At 40.6% G+C, this 19,464-nt stretch overlaps 1 protein-coding gene across 2 annotated transcripts in view; it reads right to left on the bottom strand.

Annotated features, from left to right (window-relative positions):
• Positions 1-15,835: 15,835 nt before the first annotated feature.
• The window catches only part of PDS5A (PDS5 cohesin associated factor A), a 140,555-nt gene continuing 136,926 nt past the window's right edge, over positions 15,836-19,464 (bottom strand). For both annotated transcript variants that reach the window (XM_047855751.1, XM_047855750.1), the window contains exon 33: positions 15,836-18,488. In XM_047855751.1, coding sequence (XP_047711707.1) covers positions 18,485-18,488 — 4 coding nt within the window. In that variant the 3' untranslated portion in view covers positions 15,836-18,484. The remainder of the gene's footprint in view (positions 18,489-19,464) is intronic.

Below are 19,464 nucleotides of genomic sequence, written 5' to 3'. Positions count from 1 at the left end.
ACTGTCTTTTTTTCTATTGGATTTCTGCTTTGTCAAAAATTAGTTGGCCATACATTTGTGGGACAATTTTTGGGTTCTCTATTCTGTTCCATTGACCTGAATGTCTGTTTTTGTGCCAGTACCATACTGTCTTGATGATTACAGCTTTGTAATATAGCTTGAAGTCCAGAATTGTGATGCCTCCAGCTTTGGTTTTCTTTTTCAGAATTGCTTTGGCTATTCAGGGACTTTTCTGGCTCCATACACATTTAGGATTGTTTGTTCTAGCCCTGTGAAGAATGCTTATTTTGATAGGGATTATGAGAGAGAGAGAGAATCCTAATCAGGCTCCACACCCAGCCCTGAGCCCAACTCAGGTCTCCATCTCATGACTGTGAGATCATGAGCTGAGCCTAAATCAAGAGTCAGACACTTAACTTACTGAGCTACCCAGGTGCTCCTCAGAAGAACTTTATAAGTATTTCAGTACATATATCCATTATACTTTATGTTCTTGCTAGTTGTTTACCCTAGTTGGTTGTGAACTCCTTAAACACAATCTTGGTGCTTAATAAATGTCAAATGTGCATTGAAGAAATATCCAAAGGAACAGAGGAAATGGGACTAAAAATGGCACTATTAGCAACATTAATGGCATCAGAATAATGGAGCAGATGAGAACTAGTCATTGCATATTGGCAATAGTTTCAGCATTTTGTTAGTTTTCTTCCAGTACTCTGGGCAGTTTTGATCAACTCATGGAATTAGCAATCAGTTTAGAAGTTAGAAAACGGTGGGGTGCCTGGGTGGCTCAGTCAGCTAAGTGTCTGACTCTTAGTTTTGGCTTAGGTCATGATCTCATGGTTCATGAGTTTGAGCCCCACATTGGGCTCTGTGCTGACAGCATGGAGCCTGCTTGGAGTTTCTCCTCCCTCTCTCTTTGCCCCTCCCCAATTTGCTCTCTCTCTCAAAAAATTAAAAAAATTATATATATATATATAAAAAAAGTTAGAGAATGGTGAGCCAAAATGGAAAAGTTTGGCTGTTAAAAAGGGAACTAAAATAATTACCAATAGAGTCAGGTGAAGGTTTGCTTTCTAAGGTAAGAGAAACTTGTGCATGGGCACATTTTGTGACAAAAGGAGAAAAGCCACTGGGGAGAGAATTGAAGATGCTGGGGAGATGGAAAATAATCTCTTGGTCAGAAAAGTGGGATACAGAACATATATAATCAATAAGTATATAAAGGGGTGCCTAGCTGCCTCAGTTGGTTGCAACTTGATCTTGGGTTTGTGAGTTTGAGCCCACAGTTGGATGTAAAATCTTTTTTTTTTTTAAAGAAACCTATAAAAATTGATATAAAATGCAATTTGAACATATTTTTAAATTTTTAATGTATTGTTACTATTTTGAAGGAATTATTGTCTGGAGTTAGATGGCTGCAAATATACACTGTCAGTAGGAGGAGCCATAGAGATCTTTCAGGTAAATCTCATTTTGCTGGTGAGAAATTCAAGCTGAATTGTGATTTGCCTAAGGTCATCTATACACTGCTAATGAATCTTGTAGCTGGGATTTGAACTATTTCCAAAACTATATTCTCCCCATTTCTCTACCTAGTTTAGAATACATATCGGCTTCCTGATGAAATCCTACTTAACTAAATGTCACTTTTCTGAAACCTTTTAAGTTTCTTTGAACTCCCTCTCAGGCACAGTAAATTTTTTCTAGTCTCTTATATTTTTTGTGTAAACTATTCTTATATAGCACAATTAGTACAATTTGTTGTCATGTCAGTCATTTCCTCTTTAAGGGTTGGAATCCTGTCTTTTTACTTTTTTTTTTTTTTTTTTTTTTTTTAACTTTTATCCATAGTGCAAAGACTGGCAGAGAACTGGTGCTCAGCAATGTTTTCAGATTGGAATTCTTATTATGAATCATTTTGGTCTGTGGAAATAGTCCCACAGGTGCTATTTATAAACCATGCCAAAGAGATCCAGGCAGTTTATGCTTATGAACAAAATTTTGAAAACATAAGGCATCTAAATAGCCAAATAGAAATGTGAGGTGTCTCAACTCAAAAGTCCCAAATGACTTGGGTAATTCTAGTGATTGGAATTTGAGGCCTCTGTAAAAGCAGGCTAAGAGCTATTCTAAGAAATGAATTGAAAAAAAAGGAATATGAATTGAAAGCTTTGTTTATAAGGGTTGTATATTGATTATAATTTTTCTTTTAAGGGTCTATTACTACTTTACCTCCTTCACGTATTTCTTATCCATACCTTTTCAGGTATATATAAAAAAAGATTTGAGGCAAGTTGTAAGAGCAAGTAAAATTCATTATAAGTAAATTAATTGTATTAGGTGTAAGAAGAAAGAGTGAAGACCAAAGGACAAGAGGACTATGCAAGCATGAAATTGTTATGCATCCCAAAGTGCTTATGCCCTCTAAAAGGGGCCAAATCAAATACCATTAGTACTGTGTCCTGGCCAAAGTCCAGGATCTCTGGGTGATGTCTGTTGCTCTTCTTACTCTGATCCTGTCTGGATACTATGTAACTTGTGGACTAATTTGAAAACTTAACTGCATAACATACTCTATATAAAATAGTGCAGAAAAGTGGAAAATAGCTTAAAATATATAAATATTTCTTATTTAAACATTTAAATTTTATACAAATTACTGAAATATATAAATGTTATTCAAATCATATAGCAAAATGTAGTTCATTGCTGCTGCTTATATCTGCAACTGGTCATGATGCAGTAGCTGATAAGTGTCACCATTATGATTTTTCTTTATTACAAATTCACTTTTAATTAGCTACCACCTCAATAGATTTGGTTTTAAAAAAAATTTTTTTAATGTTTTATTTTTGAGAGAGAGAGACAGAGAGATGGAGTGTGAGTGGGAGAGGGGCAGAGAGAGGGAGACAAAAAATCCAAATCAGGCTCCAGGCTCTGAGCTGTTAGCACAGAACCCGACGCGAGGCTTGAACTCACTAACTGTGAGATCATGACCTCAGCCAAAGTCAATCAACTGAGCCACCCAGGTGCCCTGAGGTTTTGTTTTGTTTTGTTTTGTTTTGTTTTGTTTTGTTTTGGAGATTACTAGTTTCCCCAGATTCCCCCACACCCCTTACTGCCACTGTTGTGGAACAGTAGTAATATAGATCATTCACCCCAATCAGTACTGTAACATTTTTCTGTCAGTGACATACCCACTGTATTTAACACCTGGGATGAATCATTTTTGAATACCTTTTATGCTACAAAATTATTTTCAGAAATCATGAAATAAATACAAAAAAACCTGAAAATTTTATTTTATTGAACATCGTATATATATATGATGTTCAATAAAATAAAATTTAATGTTCAATAAAATTTAAAATTATCTATATTTTAATATATATAATACATATAATATATATTTATATATATATATAAAACATGCCACCCATGTTTTAAAATTTTGCAGTACAAAAAAGGAAAAGCAGGGGTGCCTGGGTGGATCAGTTGGTTAAGAATCCAATTCTTGGTTTCAGCTCAGGTCATGATCTCATTTTATTTCTCTCAAAACAAATAAACAACGACAAAAAAAGAAAAGTAGTAGACTATGGTTTTATTTTTTTAATGTTTATTTTTAATTATTTTTATTTTTGAGAGGAGGGGAGAAGGGCAGAGAGGGAGGCAGAGGATCTGAAGTGGGCTCTGTGCTGACAGCAGCGAGCCCAATGCTGGGCTCAAACTCACAAATCATGAGATCATGATCTGAGCTGAAGTCAGACACTTAACTGAGCCACCGAGGCATCCTTTTTTTTTTTTTTTTTTAATTTTAGAGAGAGATGAACGAGCAGGGGATAGAGGCAGAGGAAGAGACACAGAAAATCTTAAGCAGACTCCGTGCTAAGCATGGAGCCTGACATAGGGCTCAATCCCACAACCCTGGGATCATGACCTGATCTGAAATCAAGAGTTAGAAAATCAAGTAAGCTACCCAGACACCCATCTCTTGCTGCATTTAAAGTTCTCTCTTTGTTGTTGCCTTTTGTCATTTTAATTCCTATGTATCTTAGTGTGGACCTCCTTGGGTTGATTTTGTTGGGGGGGGGGGGGCTCTCTGTGCCTCCTGGATCTATATTTCTGTTTTCTTCATGATTTGGGAAGTTTTTAGCTATTATTTCTTCAAGTAAATATTCTGCCCGCCTTTTCTCTTCTGGGATTCCTATAGTGTGAGTGTTAATGCTTGATGGTGTTGCTGAGTTCCCTTAGTCCATTTTCATTTTTAAGTACTTTTTTCTTTGTCCTCTTCATCTCAATCACTTTCTGTCCTCCAGGTTGCTAACCTCTTCTTCTGTTTCCTGTAGTCTACTATTTATCGATGCTAGTGTATTTTTGATGATTCTTCCCCCCCCCCCATTTTTAAATAAGTTATTTCTGCACCCAACGTGGGGCTCAAACTCACAACCCTGAGATCAAGAGTCACATGCTCTACTGACAGCCACTCAGGTGCTCTATAGTGTATTTTTCATTTTAGTTATTCTTCATATTTGATTTTTTTTTATGTTTTCTATCTCTTTGCTGATAGTCTCACTGAGGTCCTCCACTAACCCTGCTACTCCCAGGACAATGAGTATCTTTATGACCATTAATTGTTTAAAGTTTAAGGGGCGCCTGGGTGGCTCAGTCGGTTGGGCGTCTGACTTCAGCTCAGGTCATGATCTCGCGGTCAGTGAGTTTAAGCCCCGCATCGGGCTCTGGGCTGATGGCTCGGAGCCTGGAGCCTGCTTCCGATTCTGTGTCTCCCTCTCTCTCTGCCCCTCCCCTGTTCATGCTCTGTCTCTGTCTCAAAAATAAATAAACGTTAAAAAGAAAAAAATTAAAAATAAATAAATAAATAAATAAATAAAGTTTTTTTGTTTTATTTATTTTTGAGAGAAAGAATGTGAGTCGGAAAGGGTCAGGGAGAGGGGGACAGAGGATCTGAAGTAGACCCTGCACTGACAGCAGTGAGCCTGATGTGGGGCTTGAACACATTAACCATGAGCCATGACCTGAGCTAAAGGTGGTCACTCAACTGACTGAGCCACCCAGGCGCCCCATTATGACCATTAATTTAAATTCTCTGTTAGGCATGTTACTTATCTCTGTTTCATTGAGCTCTCTTGTGACTTTGTCCTGTACTTTCATTTGGAACATATTCCTTTGTCTTCTCATTTTGTCTAACTCTCTTTGTTTCTATGTGTTAGGAAAGTCAGATACATTTCCTGCTCATGAAAGTAGCGGCCTGGGGCAGCTGGGTGGCTCAGTAGGTTAAGCATACAACTAACTCTTAATTTTGGCTTAAGTCATGATCTCACAGTTGTGAAATTGAGCCCCACATTGGGCTCCACGCTGGGCATGGAGCCTGCTTAAGATTTTCTTTCTTCCTCTGGCCCTCCCCCACTTGTGCTCTCTTGCTCTCTCAAAAAAAAAAAAAAGAATAAAAGAAAGAAAGTGGCCTTATGAAGAGGAGGTCCTGTAGTGCCCTGCAGTGCATTTTCCCTTGTTCACCAGAACCCAGCACTTGAAGGGTGTCTCCTATGTATGTTGCATGCACCCTACAATTGTGGCTGAGCCACATTTGCCTCAGTCCAGTCGTCTGCAATGGCTCTTTTTGCCTTTTTGGGCAAGTTTTGGTCCCTCTGTTGTTAGTGGGCTTGAGTTGAGTCAGACCAAGCATTTGCCAAGCTTTGGTAGCACTAAACTACAGGGCTCCCTCCTCTGTTGTCCCCTGAGAAGCTCCAGTTGGTGGGTAAGGCATGCAGTCAGACCAGGTGTTTGCCCCCCAGCCACTGCTACAGCCACAGTCTGACTGGTGTGAGTGGTTATCTTCCCTTCTCCCTGGGGAGGGAGTCACTTTGGAGTGGTCGTGACCACTCTTGAGGCTACTTACACATTGCTAGGCTTGTGGCACCACTTTGGATGGATTCCTGCTAAGGGCATGTTGTGGTGGCAGATTGTTAGGGGAACGTGGGGGCAGGGTGCATGGTGCCTGCAAGGTCCTCATTGGTCTGCTGTGGAAGAGAGCTTGCAGCTGCCTGGGAAAAGTGCCCAGGCTGGGATGGAGGGGACATGTCCACAGGAGAACATAAGGTAGGATGCACTGTTAACAAGCTAGGTGGAGAATGTGCTGTGCTGGTTCCTATAGTGTCCATGTATCTAAGCTGGGAGGTGTGAGAGGGAAATGGCACCTGCCAGCTGTTTTGTTCTTGGAGGAGTCTCCCAAAGATCCCTGCCCCTCTAGCACTTGCTATGAGATTAATAAATAAATCTTCTCATATACTGCGGGAGTTTTTCAAACTACAGCTTGTATGCTGTATCTCAGTGAGGGTGTTTGTTATGTTGTCTCTTTAAGGATGGGGACTCAGTTTCCTGTCACCCTCCTGTCTCTCCCAGAGCCAAACCAATGATTTTTTTAATTAAAAAAAATTTTTTTAATGTTTATTTTTGAGAGAGAGAAAGAGCATGAGCAGAGGAGGGGCAGAGTGAGACGGAGACAGAATCTGAAGCAGGCTCCAGGCTCTGAGCTGTCAGCACAGAGCCCAACTTGGGGCTCAAAGTCAGGAGCCATGAGATTGTGACTTGAACAGAAGTCTGATGCTTAACCAACTAAGTGACAGAGGCGCCCCTCCCAGAGCCTAAACCAGTGATTTTAAAATTCTAGGTGTTGGGACACTTGGTCCTGACTCTTGATTTCAGCTCAGGTCATGATGTCACTTCTCGTGAGATCGTGCCCCACATGGGGCTCTGTGCTGATGGTGGGGAGCCTGTTTGGGATTCTTTCTCTCCTCTCTCTCTCTGTCTCTCTCTCTCTGTCTCTCTCTCTCTCAAATAAATAAACTTAAAAAAAATAAAATTCCAGGTGTTAAGCCCTACTGCTTGTAAGCACTCATGCAGTTAGGCCCCTAGGGTTTTTGAAGAGGAATGTTACAGGGTTTTGTCTTTACAGTGCTGGTTTCTCATGCCTGGGGGTGGCTGATGTGGGTCGGCTCCTCTCCCCCTCCATCTTCCCAGAGTCCCTCCCTCCCACACGTAGTCCTGTGGGCCCATTTGGAAACTGTGTTTCCACCCTTCCTACTCTCTTTGATGTGGCCTCTTTACATTTAGCTGTGCTGAATGTGTTCTGCCCATCTTCAGTTCATCTTCTGGGTTATTTACACTGACGTGGGTGTTATCTAGGTGTAGCTGCGGAACAAGGTGAGCTGAGGACCCTCCTACTCTGCCATTTTCTCTGAAGTTCTCTCTCAATTTTTTTTTTTAATGTTTATTTCTGAGAGAGAGTGCAAGTGAGGGAGGGGCAGAGAGAGAGAGGGAAACACCGAATTTAAAACAGGCTCCAGGTTCCAAGCTGTCAGCACAGAGCCTGACACGGGGCTTGAATTCAAGAACAGAGTTCATGACCTGAGCTGAAGTCAGACACTTAACCAACTGAGCCACCCAGGTGCCCCTAAATTTCTGTTTTTTGAGCATTAAGTCCTTCAAATTTATTAATGATACTGTCACAATTTTTTATGTTCAAAAAGTGGCTATCCCCAGATTTGTCATTTATTCTCACTCACTAGTTAAGTGAAGAACACTATTTTAATTTTTGAAAAGTATTGCAAAGAGATCAACAAATTGTAGGAAAAGTCTTAAATATAATTTTTTTTTAACGTTTATTTATTTTTGAGACAGAGAGCACGAACGCGAGAGGGTCAAAGAGAGAGGGATACGCAGAATCTGAAACAGGCTCCAGGCTCTGAGCTGTCAGCACAGAGCTTGACATGGGGTTTGAACTCACGGACCGCGAGATCATGACCTGAGCTGAAGTCAGACGCTGAACCGACTGAGCCACCCAGGTGCCCTGGAAAGGTCTTAAATAGAAAGTTTAAAGTTAATGTGTGTCAAAATTTCAGAAAGTCCCATGTCACAGTATATTCCAGAAATTGCAATACTGTCAGTGTTTTTGCTTTTCAGGATTGATTCTGGCAATTTCAGTAGAGAAAAATTCAAACACACAAACTCCCCAAATTTTCATAAAGAATGACAAAGCTGAAGTAAATGAGGCTTATCAGTTTATCTGATTATTTTGAATCTAGGAGCTTCTGTCTTCTGCCTAGAATGTGAAGAAAGCCTTAAAGAGGGTGTTTACCACCCTAACACGAAAAAGCCAGGGACACCTTGGTGGCTCAGTCAGTTAAGCATCCCAACTCATGATTTCAGCTCAGGTAATGGGCCCAGGGTCATGGAATTGAGCCCTGTGTTGGCCTCTGGGCTGAGTGTGGAGCCTGCTTAAGATTCTCTCTCCTCCTCTGCCCTTCTCTGCTGCTTGCAACTCTCTCTCTCTAAAATAAAAAAATATAATAAATTCTTCATATAATAAACATTAAAAAAAAAAAGAAAAAGCTAGATAATCTACAAAGTCATAAATTTTCTTGAACCCATCAGAGAATTGAAGTAACCATATGGCCTGAAATCTAAACAAAAGTGCCTCAGGCACAAGGGGAGTTTTCATCTACTCAGGTGCTTCTACATGGTCATTCATTAACACTCACAAGGACTACTGGGCACAGGTGGAGCCCAGAGACAAACCTTTCTTGGTAGTGAAGGCCTAGGAAGGTGAGCAGCTATTGCTGTGCAAAAGAAACCAAGCCCTGGACTCTTCTATAACAAAACTTGTAGCTGCTGGGGAAGGAAAGCAACTGTCTACCTCAGTGTATAGGTGAAGATCAGATAAGGTTGGGGAAAGAAAAAGAAATCCCTGTTCCATGGGGAAGGGGCAGAAAACCATCCTGGAACCAGACTGGTAGAGGCTCCTACTGCGGGGGAGAGGTCACGATCACCAAGGAAGCCATCCCTTAGGGCTTTCTTTTCTTTTCTTTCTTTCTTTTTTAAATGTTTATTTTTTGAGAGAGACAGAGAACAGGACCAGGGGAAGGGGAGAGAGAGAAGGGGAGAGAGGATCCAAAGCAAGCTCCTTGCTGTTAGCAGAGACACCAATGCGGGGTTCGAACTTGCGAACCATGAGATCATGACCTGATCCAAAGGCAGATGCTTAACTGACTGAGCCACCCAGGCACCCCCCTTGGATGGTCTTCTACTAGCAGATCCATTTTCTAGTGAGGCCTCTCTTCCTGGATCTTCTCACTGTGTCCTTAGGTGGCCTTTCCTCCATGTGTGGACAGAGCATGCACAAGTGAGTTCTCTGATATTTCATAAGGACAGAAACTCAGAAGGAACTTACCAGTCATGATGAATGTGTTGGGCTCTGGTTTTTTGTGTCTTTGGTTAATAAGGTCACCTGTGGCCATGGCCATGATGGAGAAAGTGGTTTCCAGATCTGCCTAGCTGAGAACCAGACTGACTCCAGCAAGTAACCCTGTGATGAGTGGAGCTCACTGATGGGAAGAGCGCTTTGCCTGTAAATTCAATTATTATTAGTTGTGGTGTGTTTTGTTTTTTAATAATGGTGTTTTTGACATGATGTGGATTTTATAGTCGGGTACTTAAGTAGATACTGCATTGTTTTGCATAGTTAAATATTTTTTGGAAGATGTCTCATCTTTTTTTTTTTCTTTTAAGTGACCTCTACACCCAATATGGGGCTCAAACTCATGACTCCGAGATCAAGAGTCACATGCTGACTGAGCTAGCCAGATGCCCATGTCTCATTTTTCTTAAACTTTATTGAGGTATAAATTATCTTAAATATATAATTCAGTGGTTTTTAGTAAATTTATTGAGTTGTGCAACCCTCACTATAATCCAGTTTTAGTACATTTCCATCACTCTGATAAAATCCCATGGGCACATTTACAGTTATTTGTTGCTCTACCTCTTAGCCCTAGCCTCAGGCAACTACTATTCTATTTTCTGTGTCTATAGATTTGCCTTCTTTGGATATTTCATATAAATGGAAGCATATGATATGTAGTTCTTTGTGTCTGGCTTTTTTCACTTAGCATAATGTTTCTGGGATTCGTCTATGTTGTAGCATGATTAGTATTTTCTTCTTTTTTATTTTTTAGTAGTCCATTGTATATATACATTTTGTTTATATATTTGATATACATGTATACATCAAATTTTGTTTATCCATTCACCAGCTGATGGAGTCATGTTTATCTTCATTTATGCATGATATTGTTTGCTGAAGATGTACATGGAGGCAATGGAATCCAATAGGTAGTCTCATCTCAACTTCTCCCCACTGTCTTATATTCATTATCTGTTTCCTTTCTTGCCCATATTTCAGTCACCATCAAGTTTCAGAGCCACTGTCGGCCTCTCAGTAATCTGGTGGAAAAGCCTAAGCCAGAAGCACTGAGGGGCACCTGGCTGGCTCAGGTGGCAGAGCATGCAACTCTTGATCTAGGGGTTGTAAGTTCAAGCCCCACAATGAGCACAGGGTTTACTTTAAAAAACAAGTCACTGAGTTATGTAGTCAGACTGTTTGGGTTTAAACTCCTGATTCCATTTTTTTATACCTTAATTTTTTGTTACTTTTTAAAAAATTTAATTTGAGAGTGAGAGAATGCGCACAGGTGAGGGAGGGGCAAAGAGAGGGGGAGAGAGAGAATCCCAGCCAGGCTCTGCACTGTCAGCATGTAGAGCCCTACATGGGGCTTGAACTCACGAAGAATTCAGGAACCGTGAGATCGTGACCTGGGCCGAAACCGAGTCAGACATTTAACTGACTGAGCCACCGAGGCGCCCAAACTCCTGGTTTTAAACTGCCCCATTCTTGCTGAGGAGACTTGGGCTTATTGTTTAAGTTCTCTGAGCTTCAATGGCATGTGTAAAATAGAGATGAACATAGTAGATGACTTATGGGCTTATTATGAAGATTAAATATACCGGTATATGTACAGTGCTAACCTTTTTTTTTCTTAAATGTTTATTTTTGAGAGAGAGCATAAGCGGGGGAGGGGCAGAGAGTGGGGAACAGAGGATCCCAAGCAGGCTGTGCTCTGACAGCAGCTAGCCTGATGTGGGGCCTGAACTCACTAACCATAAGATTATGACCTGAGCCAAAGTCAGATGGATGCTCAACCAACTGAGCCACCCAGGCACCCTAAGCTTTTTTTTTTTTTTAGGTTTATTTTTTTTTTTGAGGGAGACAGCGGGTGAGGGGCAGAGAGAGAGGGAGAAAGATAGACTCCCAAGCAGGCTCTGCACTGTCAGCGCAGAACCTGACACAGGGCTTGATCCCATGAACCATGAGATGAAGACCAGAGCTGAAATTAAGAGTCAGATGCTTGGGGCGCCTGGGTGGCTCAGTCGGTTAAGTGTCCGACTTTGGCTCAGGACATGATCTCGCAGTTTGTGAGTTTGAGCCCCATGTCGGGCATCTGTGCTGATGACTTGGATGCCTTGGCGATGGCTGAGCCTGCTTCAGATTCTGTGACTCCCTCTCTCTCTCTCTGCTCCTTCCCCACTCTCAAAAAAGAAATAAACATAAAAAAAAAAAGTTGGATGCTCAACCAACTGAGCCACCCAGGTGCCCCTACAGTGGCTAAGCTTTGATAAAAGTTATTTTCATTAGCTTTGAGTGTGGGATAGATCTTCGGTAGAACAAATTTCTTCTGTGCCTCATTTTCTTTATAGTTAAAACAGAGCCAGGTGAGACTAGGCAATCAAGGACCAGCAGTCTGTGATCTGATGGTTAGGGTAGGAAGTGCTTAGTGGCCATTTTCAAGAAACCTAACTTATCCTTGCCTCAGGAAGGAAGGAAAATGAGAAGCATTTCAGTGGTGCTTTCCTAACTAGGAAAACATTCTGGTTTCCTCTACACAACCAGTTCCAACACAAAAGAAGGCATGTGTGCCAGGCTGAGATCCTACAGTACAAGTCCCCTTCATAGCCTCTAGAGTTCCTTGACTGGGCTTCCCTTGGAGCACTTGCCCTTCTGAGTATCTAGGAGAGGTGGTAATACTTCTGAGGAACCCCATTCTCCAGCAGAGCCAGGTTTGCCTTCCTTACCTCTGCATTTTTTTTTAAGTAGGCTTCATGCTCCGCACAGAGCCCAGGAGACCAACACAGGGCTTGAACTCACGACACTGAGATCAAGACCTGAGCTGAGATCGAGTCAGATGCTTGATCAACTGAGCCACCCAGGTGTCCCTGCATTATTACTATTTTTTTCTTAAAGTTTATTTATGAGAGTGTGTGCATGTGTACAAGCTGGGGAGGGCCAGAGAGAGGGAGAGAGAATCCCAAGCAGGCTTTGTGTTGTCAGTGCAGAGCCAATGCAGGGCTCGAACTCAAGAACCATGAGATCATGCTGAGCCAAAATTAAGAGTCTTAATGCTTGGGGCACCTGGGTGGCTTAGTCCGTTAAGCGTCAGACTTTGGCTCAGGTCATGATCTCACGGTTCGTGAGTTTGAGTCCCATGTCAGGTTCTGTGCTGACAGCTCAGAGCTTGAAGCTTGCTTCAGATCATGTCTTCCTCTCTCTCTGCCTCTCCCCCACTTATGCTCTCTCTCTCTCTCTTAAAAATAAACATTAAAAAAATATATTTAAAGAGTCTGATGCTTAATGGACTGAACCACCCTGGCCCCCCACCCCCTGCATTACTTTAAGGCACATTTCCATCACCACTTTGTTGCTACCTTGTTGCTCTTGTGAGGTACTCAACCCAAGCCTTGTAGGGTTCCTGCCTGAATTTACAGAGCATGTTTTCTTTGCCTCTCAGCAATCCATGCTCTCATGATTCAGCTTTCCTAAGGGGCAAAGATTCTAGTTGCAATGGCAGCCCTTTCTGAGCCTCTTTGCTCAACTATTATTGCTGAAAAATATTAATCATAAGCAGGGATATTAAAATGGAAGTGAACTCAGGCAGAAATCCTTCTAATCTCTTCCTTCCCACATTCAGAACCCTATTCTCCTCAAAGCCAAATGGCCATGGCCGTAAAGGCCATGTTTACACAATGGCTTTCTTCCTGTCTCCACTCATTGTTATGGATATTTGTAATTCCTTCATCCTTCCATTGGACTGTAATATTTAGGTAGTTGTCACTCTCAAAACAAAATGCCAAAATTATCAGTAAGATAAAAATGCATCAGTGAAGATCAGGTTTTTGGACAACAAACACTTTGTTAAAGCCATTTATGTTGTCATTGTCACGAAAAGGTGCAATCAGCAAGAGAGTAGAGATGATGTAATATTTGGTTTATAAAATCTTTGTTAAAAAGTTTTCCTCTGGGGGCACCTGGGTGGCTCAGTCAGTTGAACATCCGACTTCAGCTCAGGTCATGATCTCGCAGTTCGTGAGTTCGAGCCCCGTGTCGGGCTCTGTGCTGACAGCTCAGAGCGTGGAGCCTGCTTCAGATTCTGTCTCCCTCTTTCTCTGCCCCTCCCCCACTCACAGTCTGTCTCTCTCTCCTTCAAAAATAAATAAACATTAAAAAAAATTAAAAAAAAGTTTTCCTCTGACTCAGCCTTGGAGACTGGGACCTGCTTGACTACTAGGGCATGGTGGATGCCTTGTGATCAGTACAAGATTCTAGTTGTATTTTTGGAGACAGAGAAAGCAATGGGATCTGCCTAGTTTTGATCCCAGTGAGCTATGGTTTCTAAAAAGGGGCCCTGCTGTTCATAATTATGATTCCATGGGCAGACCAAGCTGCCAATGCCAGATGGTCAATAAATGCAAACCCTTACTTACCTCCTGGACCTATTCTACATGTGACATTTAAAATGGGGCATCTTGTGGCACAGTTGGTTAAGCATCTGACTCTTGGTTTGGCTCAGGTCGTGATCTTGTGGGTTCATGAGTTGGAGCTCTGTGTCTGTCTCTGTGCTGACAGTGTGGAGCCTGCTTGGATTCTCTCTGCCCCTCCCCCTGCCCTTGTGCTGTCTCTCTTAAAATAAGTAAATTAAAAAAAAATAAACCTGTGTAAAATGGTTACAAGTAAGGTAGTTCTAGGGGTACAGTCTTTTGCCTTTCAGTTCTTAGTCTGAGGTAGGTTGCAAAAGGGCAGGGTCCTCTTGTGTTTTGAGGCTGAACTTTCTCTTGAAGGGTATACTCCATTGTAAGCCAGGTGAAACCAGATGGCAAAATTGCCAAACCTTTTTGAGGAAAATGGTCACAGGAACTTTTTTGGGATGGGGAGGGGGGGGTGTATGGCTACCAGGGTGAGTCTTTTCTAAAAAAGGCTGAGATCAAAACTAAAAGGGGTGCTTCAAGGGGACATGCTTGGGTCTCCACCAGAATTCAGTTCTTGGAAAGAGCTTTGTATACATAGTTTGTGCAAAGAAGGCACAGGAATTGCCAGCACACTCAAATTTGCTTGGGAAGGGAGTGCATTCAGGACAGTGGGTGAGCAAGTTTGGGGACTGGGACCAGGTCTTCCAGAGTTTGCAGATGGAGTAATGATTCACTCATGGCAAGTGCTCAAGGTGTGTTTGGACTGCTGAAATAGCAGGCTTCTTTCTGGTCCTTCCCCAGTGGTGGGTTTGTCCTCCCTTAAGATCACATCTGCCCAGGAGGTTCTCAACGTGGAGAGCCACCCCTGCATCAGATCCAGCTCATCCTGAGGCCGAGGTTTGCTTTGCCCACTTTTTTAGGAACCTACGTCTCCTAATACTTCTCAGAATTACACTTCTATTGAAAAGGTAGAGATTTTCTGCTTCTACAGCATCAGGGCTCTGAAGTCCAGACAATGACCTGAAGCAGTCATATCTGCCTGTGTTGTGCTATTTGCTTTATATTGCTAGTCCTTCTAAGGCCCGCAACTTAGTGTTTTTAATGTCAGTCTCTGGCATTGTGCCTAGTCTGGACAGATTAAACAAATACCTATAATGAGGAAAATCGCTACCACTTATCCTTTAATTTTCTTACTGGCTTCCAGACTTGGACCTTACTCCTTACATGTATAAATGACCCCACTGATTGTTTTCCAAGCTTCTCCCAGGAGAATGGATACAGTGCTGTTTTCTAAAAGGAATGGCTCTTATTTAGAATGCATGGTCTTTCCTAGGAGTCACTAGAGAACAAAAAGGAAAATGCTGTAAGTTGACAATCAATATTGATAAATGTTATTTGAGAAATACCCCCAAATAGAAATCCCAATCACCAGCCTGGCCCAGATTCCTTAGAAATGAGACCTTGTACACGTTCCTGTTGGCCTTTCAAATAAGACATGAAATAAAGGTTTATTACTGATATGGAAGTAAAAATGTAGAACTCTGGTTTCTAGGCTGAGGAGGTGTGTGATTATGCACACTTGCTTCCGTTGATCTACACTGTTGCTGGTTTATAGCCAACTTTTAACTTCTTGTGAGCAATGCCATCATTATGAGGCAGGCAGCAAAGCCTATTGTCAGGCTGTTAAGAGACTTGTTGGTCTCCAGTAGTTTTTACAGTTTATCCGTATGAATGGTGCAGACAGAAAAGTCTTGACAATGCAAATATCAAAGTGTAGAATGATAATCTCACTGAGAGTAAAATACAGAACCAGGCATTTTATTCCAGATACATTAATGTAATCTGCTTGTTCTCAAGTAGTCCTTAAACTAAATGTGCATGTCCAAAATTTGCAATAGATGTATCATAGTATAAATGGAAGGCCACTTTTAAAAGTTAAAAAGCAACTTCTAAAGTTTCCCAAATGTCTATCAGAATTTATCTATTATGTTCTCCCTCAGTCACTGTAGGTCAGATCAGAGTATGTAGCCAGGAGGTTTTGATTTGATTTCGTTATGATTACATTCGATTTCTTGTAAGGATATGCAGACTCCAGAATCCAAACAGAAAATATGCAAAGATATTTTATCAGCTTGTGACATACCAGGGGGTACATGAATATTCAGGGTTCCACACTACTATATAATGCTGCATTTCTTGGTTTTATTTGAAACAATGCATATTTTTAGCATTTTATGGTAGGATTTTACACTCATCATTTACACAAATTACAAGGTTCTGCTTCAAGTCTTTAAAAAATTTTTTAAAAATTCAGCCCATGTGCAGCACAAGAATATGCAAAACTACTTTACATTATACACACTTTTTATCAAAGGAGATACAAAATTCTGGCTTGTAGTTTTAGACAAATACAAGAAGCTTCAAACTAGACACAAAGGGTTAACATTAATTCTCAAATATAAGTCTGCACTTTGTGTTGTGTTTCTCTGAGATGTGAATATCAAATTCCTAAGGGATTTAACTCTTTCCTTTTTCAAAGGAAAACTGACAAATGTCCCTTATATGTCCCTCCCCTAGCATCTGAATCTTACCATCCTATTCTCCCTTCCCTTAGTGCCAGACACTTGCTTGCATCACATTATGAAATTGGGGGGGGGGGGGGGGCATTTACATACACCTGTGGACCAGATCCTTTTAGCTAACTCCTCTCCTGCAAAAATCTAAGCAGCCACAAACAGATGCAGATGGTTCTGCTACATTATGTTAAATATGAAGTAACACTAGATAATCTAGTCGGCTGTGATGCTGAGTAATCAAAAGGAGAAAGAAGGTCCCTACCAGTGTGCTTTTTATTGGTGATATGATTGGTGGCCTTAAGAATCAAGTTGTCTGATGCTAAGAGCACTTTAAAATCTTACTAAACATACATGTCCACTGTTTCCTTGAGGGACTTCTCTGATGCTTATGCATAGATATTCAGCATGTTGGAGGCAGTATTTTATACTTTCCTTCTAAAGGGTTATGAAGAGGCAATAAGGAAGAGAGGGCTTTTCCTGCCCTTTTAAAAGATACTGTTTTCTATCACTTGTATCCATTGTTCCCTAACCATCATCCGATACCTAAATGTGTGTACATGCATATTTGAAAGAATGACCCATCTTTCACTGGGTCAATATACAGCCAACTCTTGATTATCTAGGAGATCATAAGTGACATTTATTACCAGCAAATCTCACATTTAACATAATCATTCTTTTTTTGACACTGTTGCACATCCCTCAGAGGCTATCAAGACCAAGTTCTAATGCAAATGTCGTTTAATGTCCTCTAACCCTCACTAGGAATGTGCAAGGAAACCAAATGAACACATTCAGTTAGGGCTCCGGGAAAGAGCCTAAAGTACAGAATGGGGGGCAGCTACAACTCTGCGTGTGAGAAAGGACAAATTTCAAGTTCCTCCTGAGTTAGCTCTTGTAGTATACTTGCCTTCGTTATTTTGATTTAAATTATGACTGCAAAATTCAAAACCTGAGGCATAGTCACTTTCATATAGATAATGGAGAGTTGACTGTAACATGTTGTTTCTTTATGACTTTAGCCCTTTCACATAAAAAGAAACTCACAATATGATAAAAAGATTAAAAAAGACTACCGTATGACATCTAGAAGCATTTATTTTATGCAAAAACTTAAATATGATGATGTGTACACAAAGAGTGCACACACTACCTATGCTGAACAATATGCCAAGAAACAATATATTGATGCAACAGTCGTCTTCTAAAATAAACATAAAAACTGAGCCCAGACCGGCAGACAAAAGCAAAATACTTATTTCCCAACAGCACAATGCTGAAAATTGATAGCAATCCTGAACACTTCCAACTTTCCTTACAAAGCTGCCAAAGTCCAACTATTTTAAAAAATTGACTTTTTCTTTACATCAATAATAAAAATCTGGTGACAAACATTATAAAACCAAATGCTGGGCAGTCTTTACTCCTTTAAAATTCCAAATATTCCAACATAATCACAGGAGTAAAAACCATTTTAAAGTGATATGCTTTACGAAACAAACAACAATATGTACATTTATTGCAAATTATATTAAACTAAAATGGAGGGGAAATCAAAATATGAAGTGATATGAAATCAATAATAATTTTAATTATTTTCTCACTCTGATAAAAATCAGAAAGCAACATTTATAAAATTGCCACCACATCACTTTTCATAGCAGGGAACTGAAATCTGTACATCTCATTTTTGCAGAAAAGTAGGCAGGCAGAAAGAATTATACATAAAAGTTTCCAAAAGGAAAAACAAAGAAATATTTAATCTGATTTCTTTTCTTCTAAAAAATTAATTCAGTAGACTTCTATTTTTTTTCTTGTGTAACACGGGAATTCCTGGCTCTAAAATTGATGAATTTTCAGTGTCAGTGTAAGGACATCCTGTTACTTTCTTTAAAATAAAAACTGCAGCATGGAAATTAATGGTGTATTATGCCTTTAAACTCCAGATATGCAGGAACTGGAACCAAGTGTTAAGCAATTTGCTTAATTATTGACTTCTCCTAAGAAAAGTCTGAGGGGAGGGTAGGATAGAGTTGCTTTTAGCCTCTCTCTCAAGAGTTTCTGCTGTACATTTCCATCAAAGGACTTGTGGTCATGTGAAAAGGAAGTAATAGTTTCAGTTTTCAAGGCAGAAAGTGTGTTCTGAAGTTAACTTCATTTTCTGTTCAGGGACATTTTGAATCCAAGTTTTTGCAGAAGCTGGAGTCTGCTTCTGTTTGGCCTTCATTTTCTCCCTTTGCAAGTGAGTTTTCTTTTTACCTTGGGGATGGAAGTAGAAGAAAGCAAAGTTAGAAAAGATGTAAACAGGAAAATAAGTCAAACCAGAATTATTTCATTTCTATAGTTACTATCTAAAAATCTCAATTTTTTTTCCATGTTTCACTTGAGGCTTGTTTTAAGAAATCTTTCTATAAACTATATAAACACAAAATACCAATGAAAAAATTTTCATTTTTAGTCATTAGGTGCTGCTACTCAGTGGTGGATTTGTTTACAATAATAAAACAATAAGAGCTATTTATTTGAAATAACTGCAAGGGGCACCTGGGTGGCTCAGTCGGTTAAGCGGCCGACTTTAGTTCAGGTCACCACCTTGTGGTTTGTGAGTTCCAGCCCCGGGCTAGGCTCTGTGCTGACAGTGCGGAGCCTGCTTGGGGTTCTTTGTCTCTTCCCCTCTCTCTCCCCCTCCCCTGCTTGTGCTCGCACTCGCTCTCTGTCTCTCTAAAATAAACATTAAAAAAAAGTGAAATAACTAATTTGTTATTAGTATTATTTCAAAATGGTATTACAGAAGAAAAGTTACTGGACACTATGGCAAAATGAATTTATAAGCAGCGAAGTTCTGACTTTTGAACTGGGTGAACTTACATTTTAGTATAACTAAAAAACAAGGAGAAAGATTTAGCTTAATTCTGTTAAGAGATTAGAGGAGTTGAATCCCCACCACTCCTATTGCCCTAATAAGGAGAGACATTCTGATATCTGGAAGCAAGAGCTTCTCCTCTCACCTAACTCCTCCTTCAGAGGAAAAACCCATCTAATAGGTGAGGGGCGGTGAGGTGGGAGGAGCTCAGCGTGCTGGGCTTGTCCTCTCCTAGATTTGTTTTTTGCCTCCAAAAAGAGCCATTCTGGTTGGTTTGTGGTTGTTCAATTTAGAGCCAAGACATTAGTAGCCACCTGGCCTGTGATTTCCATGTTGTAATCAGCCATATTAGGATTAAGACTATTTCTCCTT

Source organism: Prionailurus viverrinus, chromosome B1, assembly GCF_022837055.1.
Source record: "Prionailurus viverrinus isolate Anna chromosome B1, UM_Priviv_1.0, whole genome shotgun sequence".
Classification (NCBI taxonomy): domain Eukaryota; kingdom Metazoa; phylum Chordata; class Mammalia; order Carnivora; family Felidae; genus Prionailurus; species Prionailurus viverrinus.
This window is presented reverse-complemented; position numbering and strand designations above follow the sequence as displayed.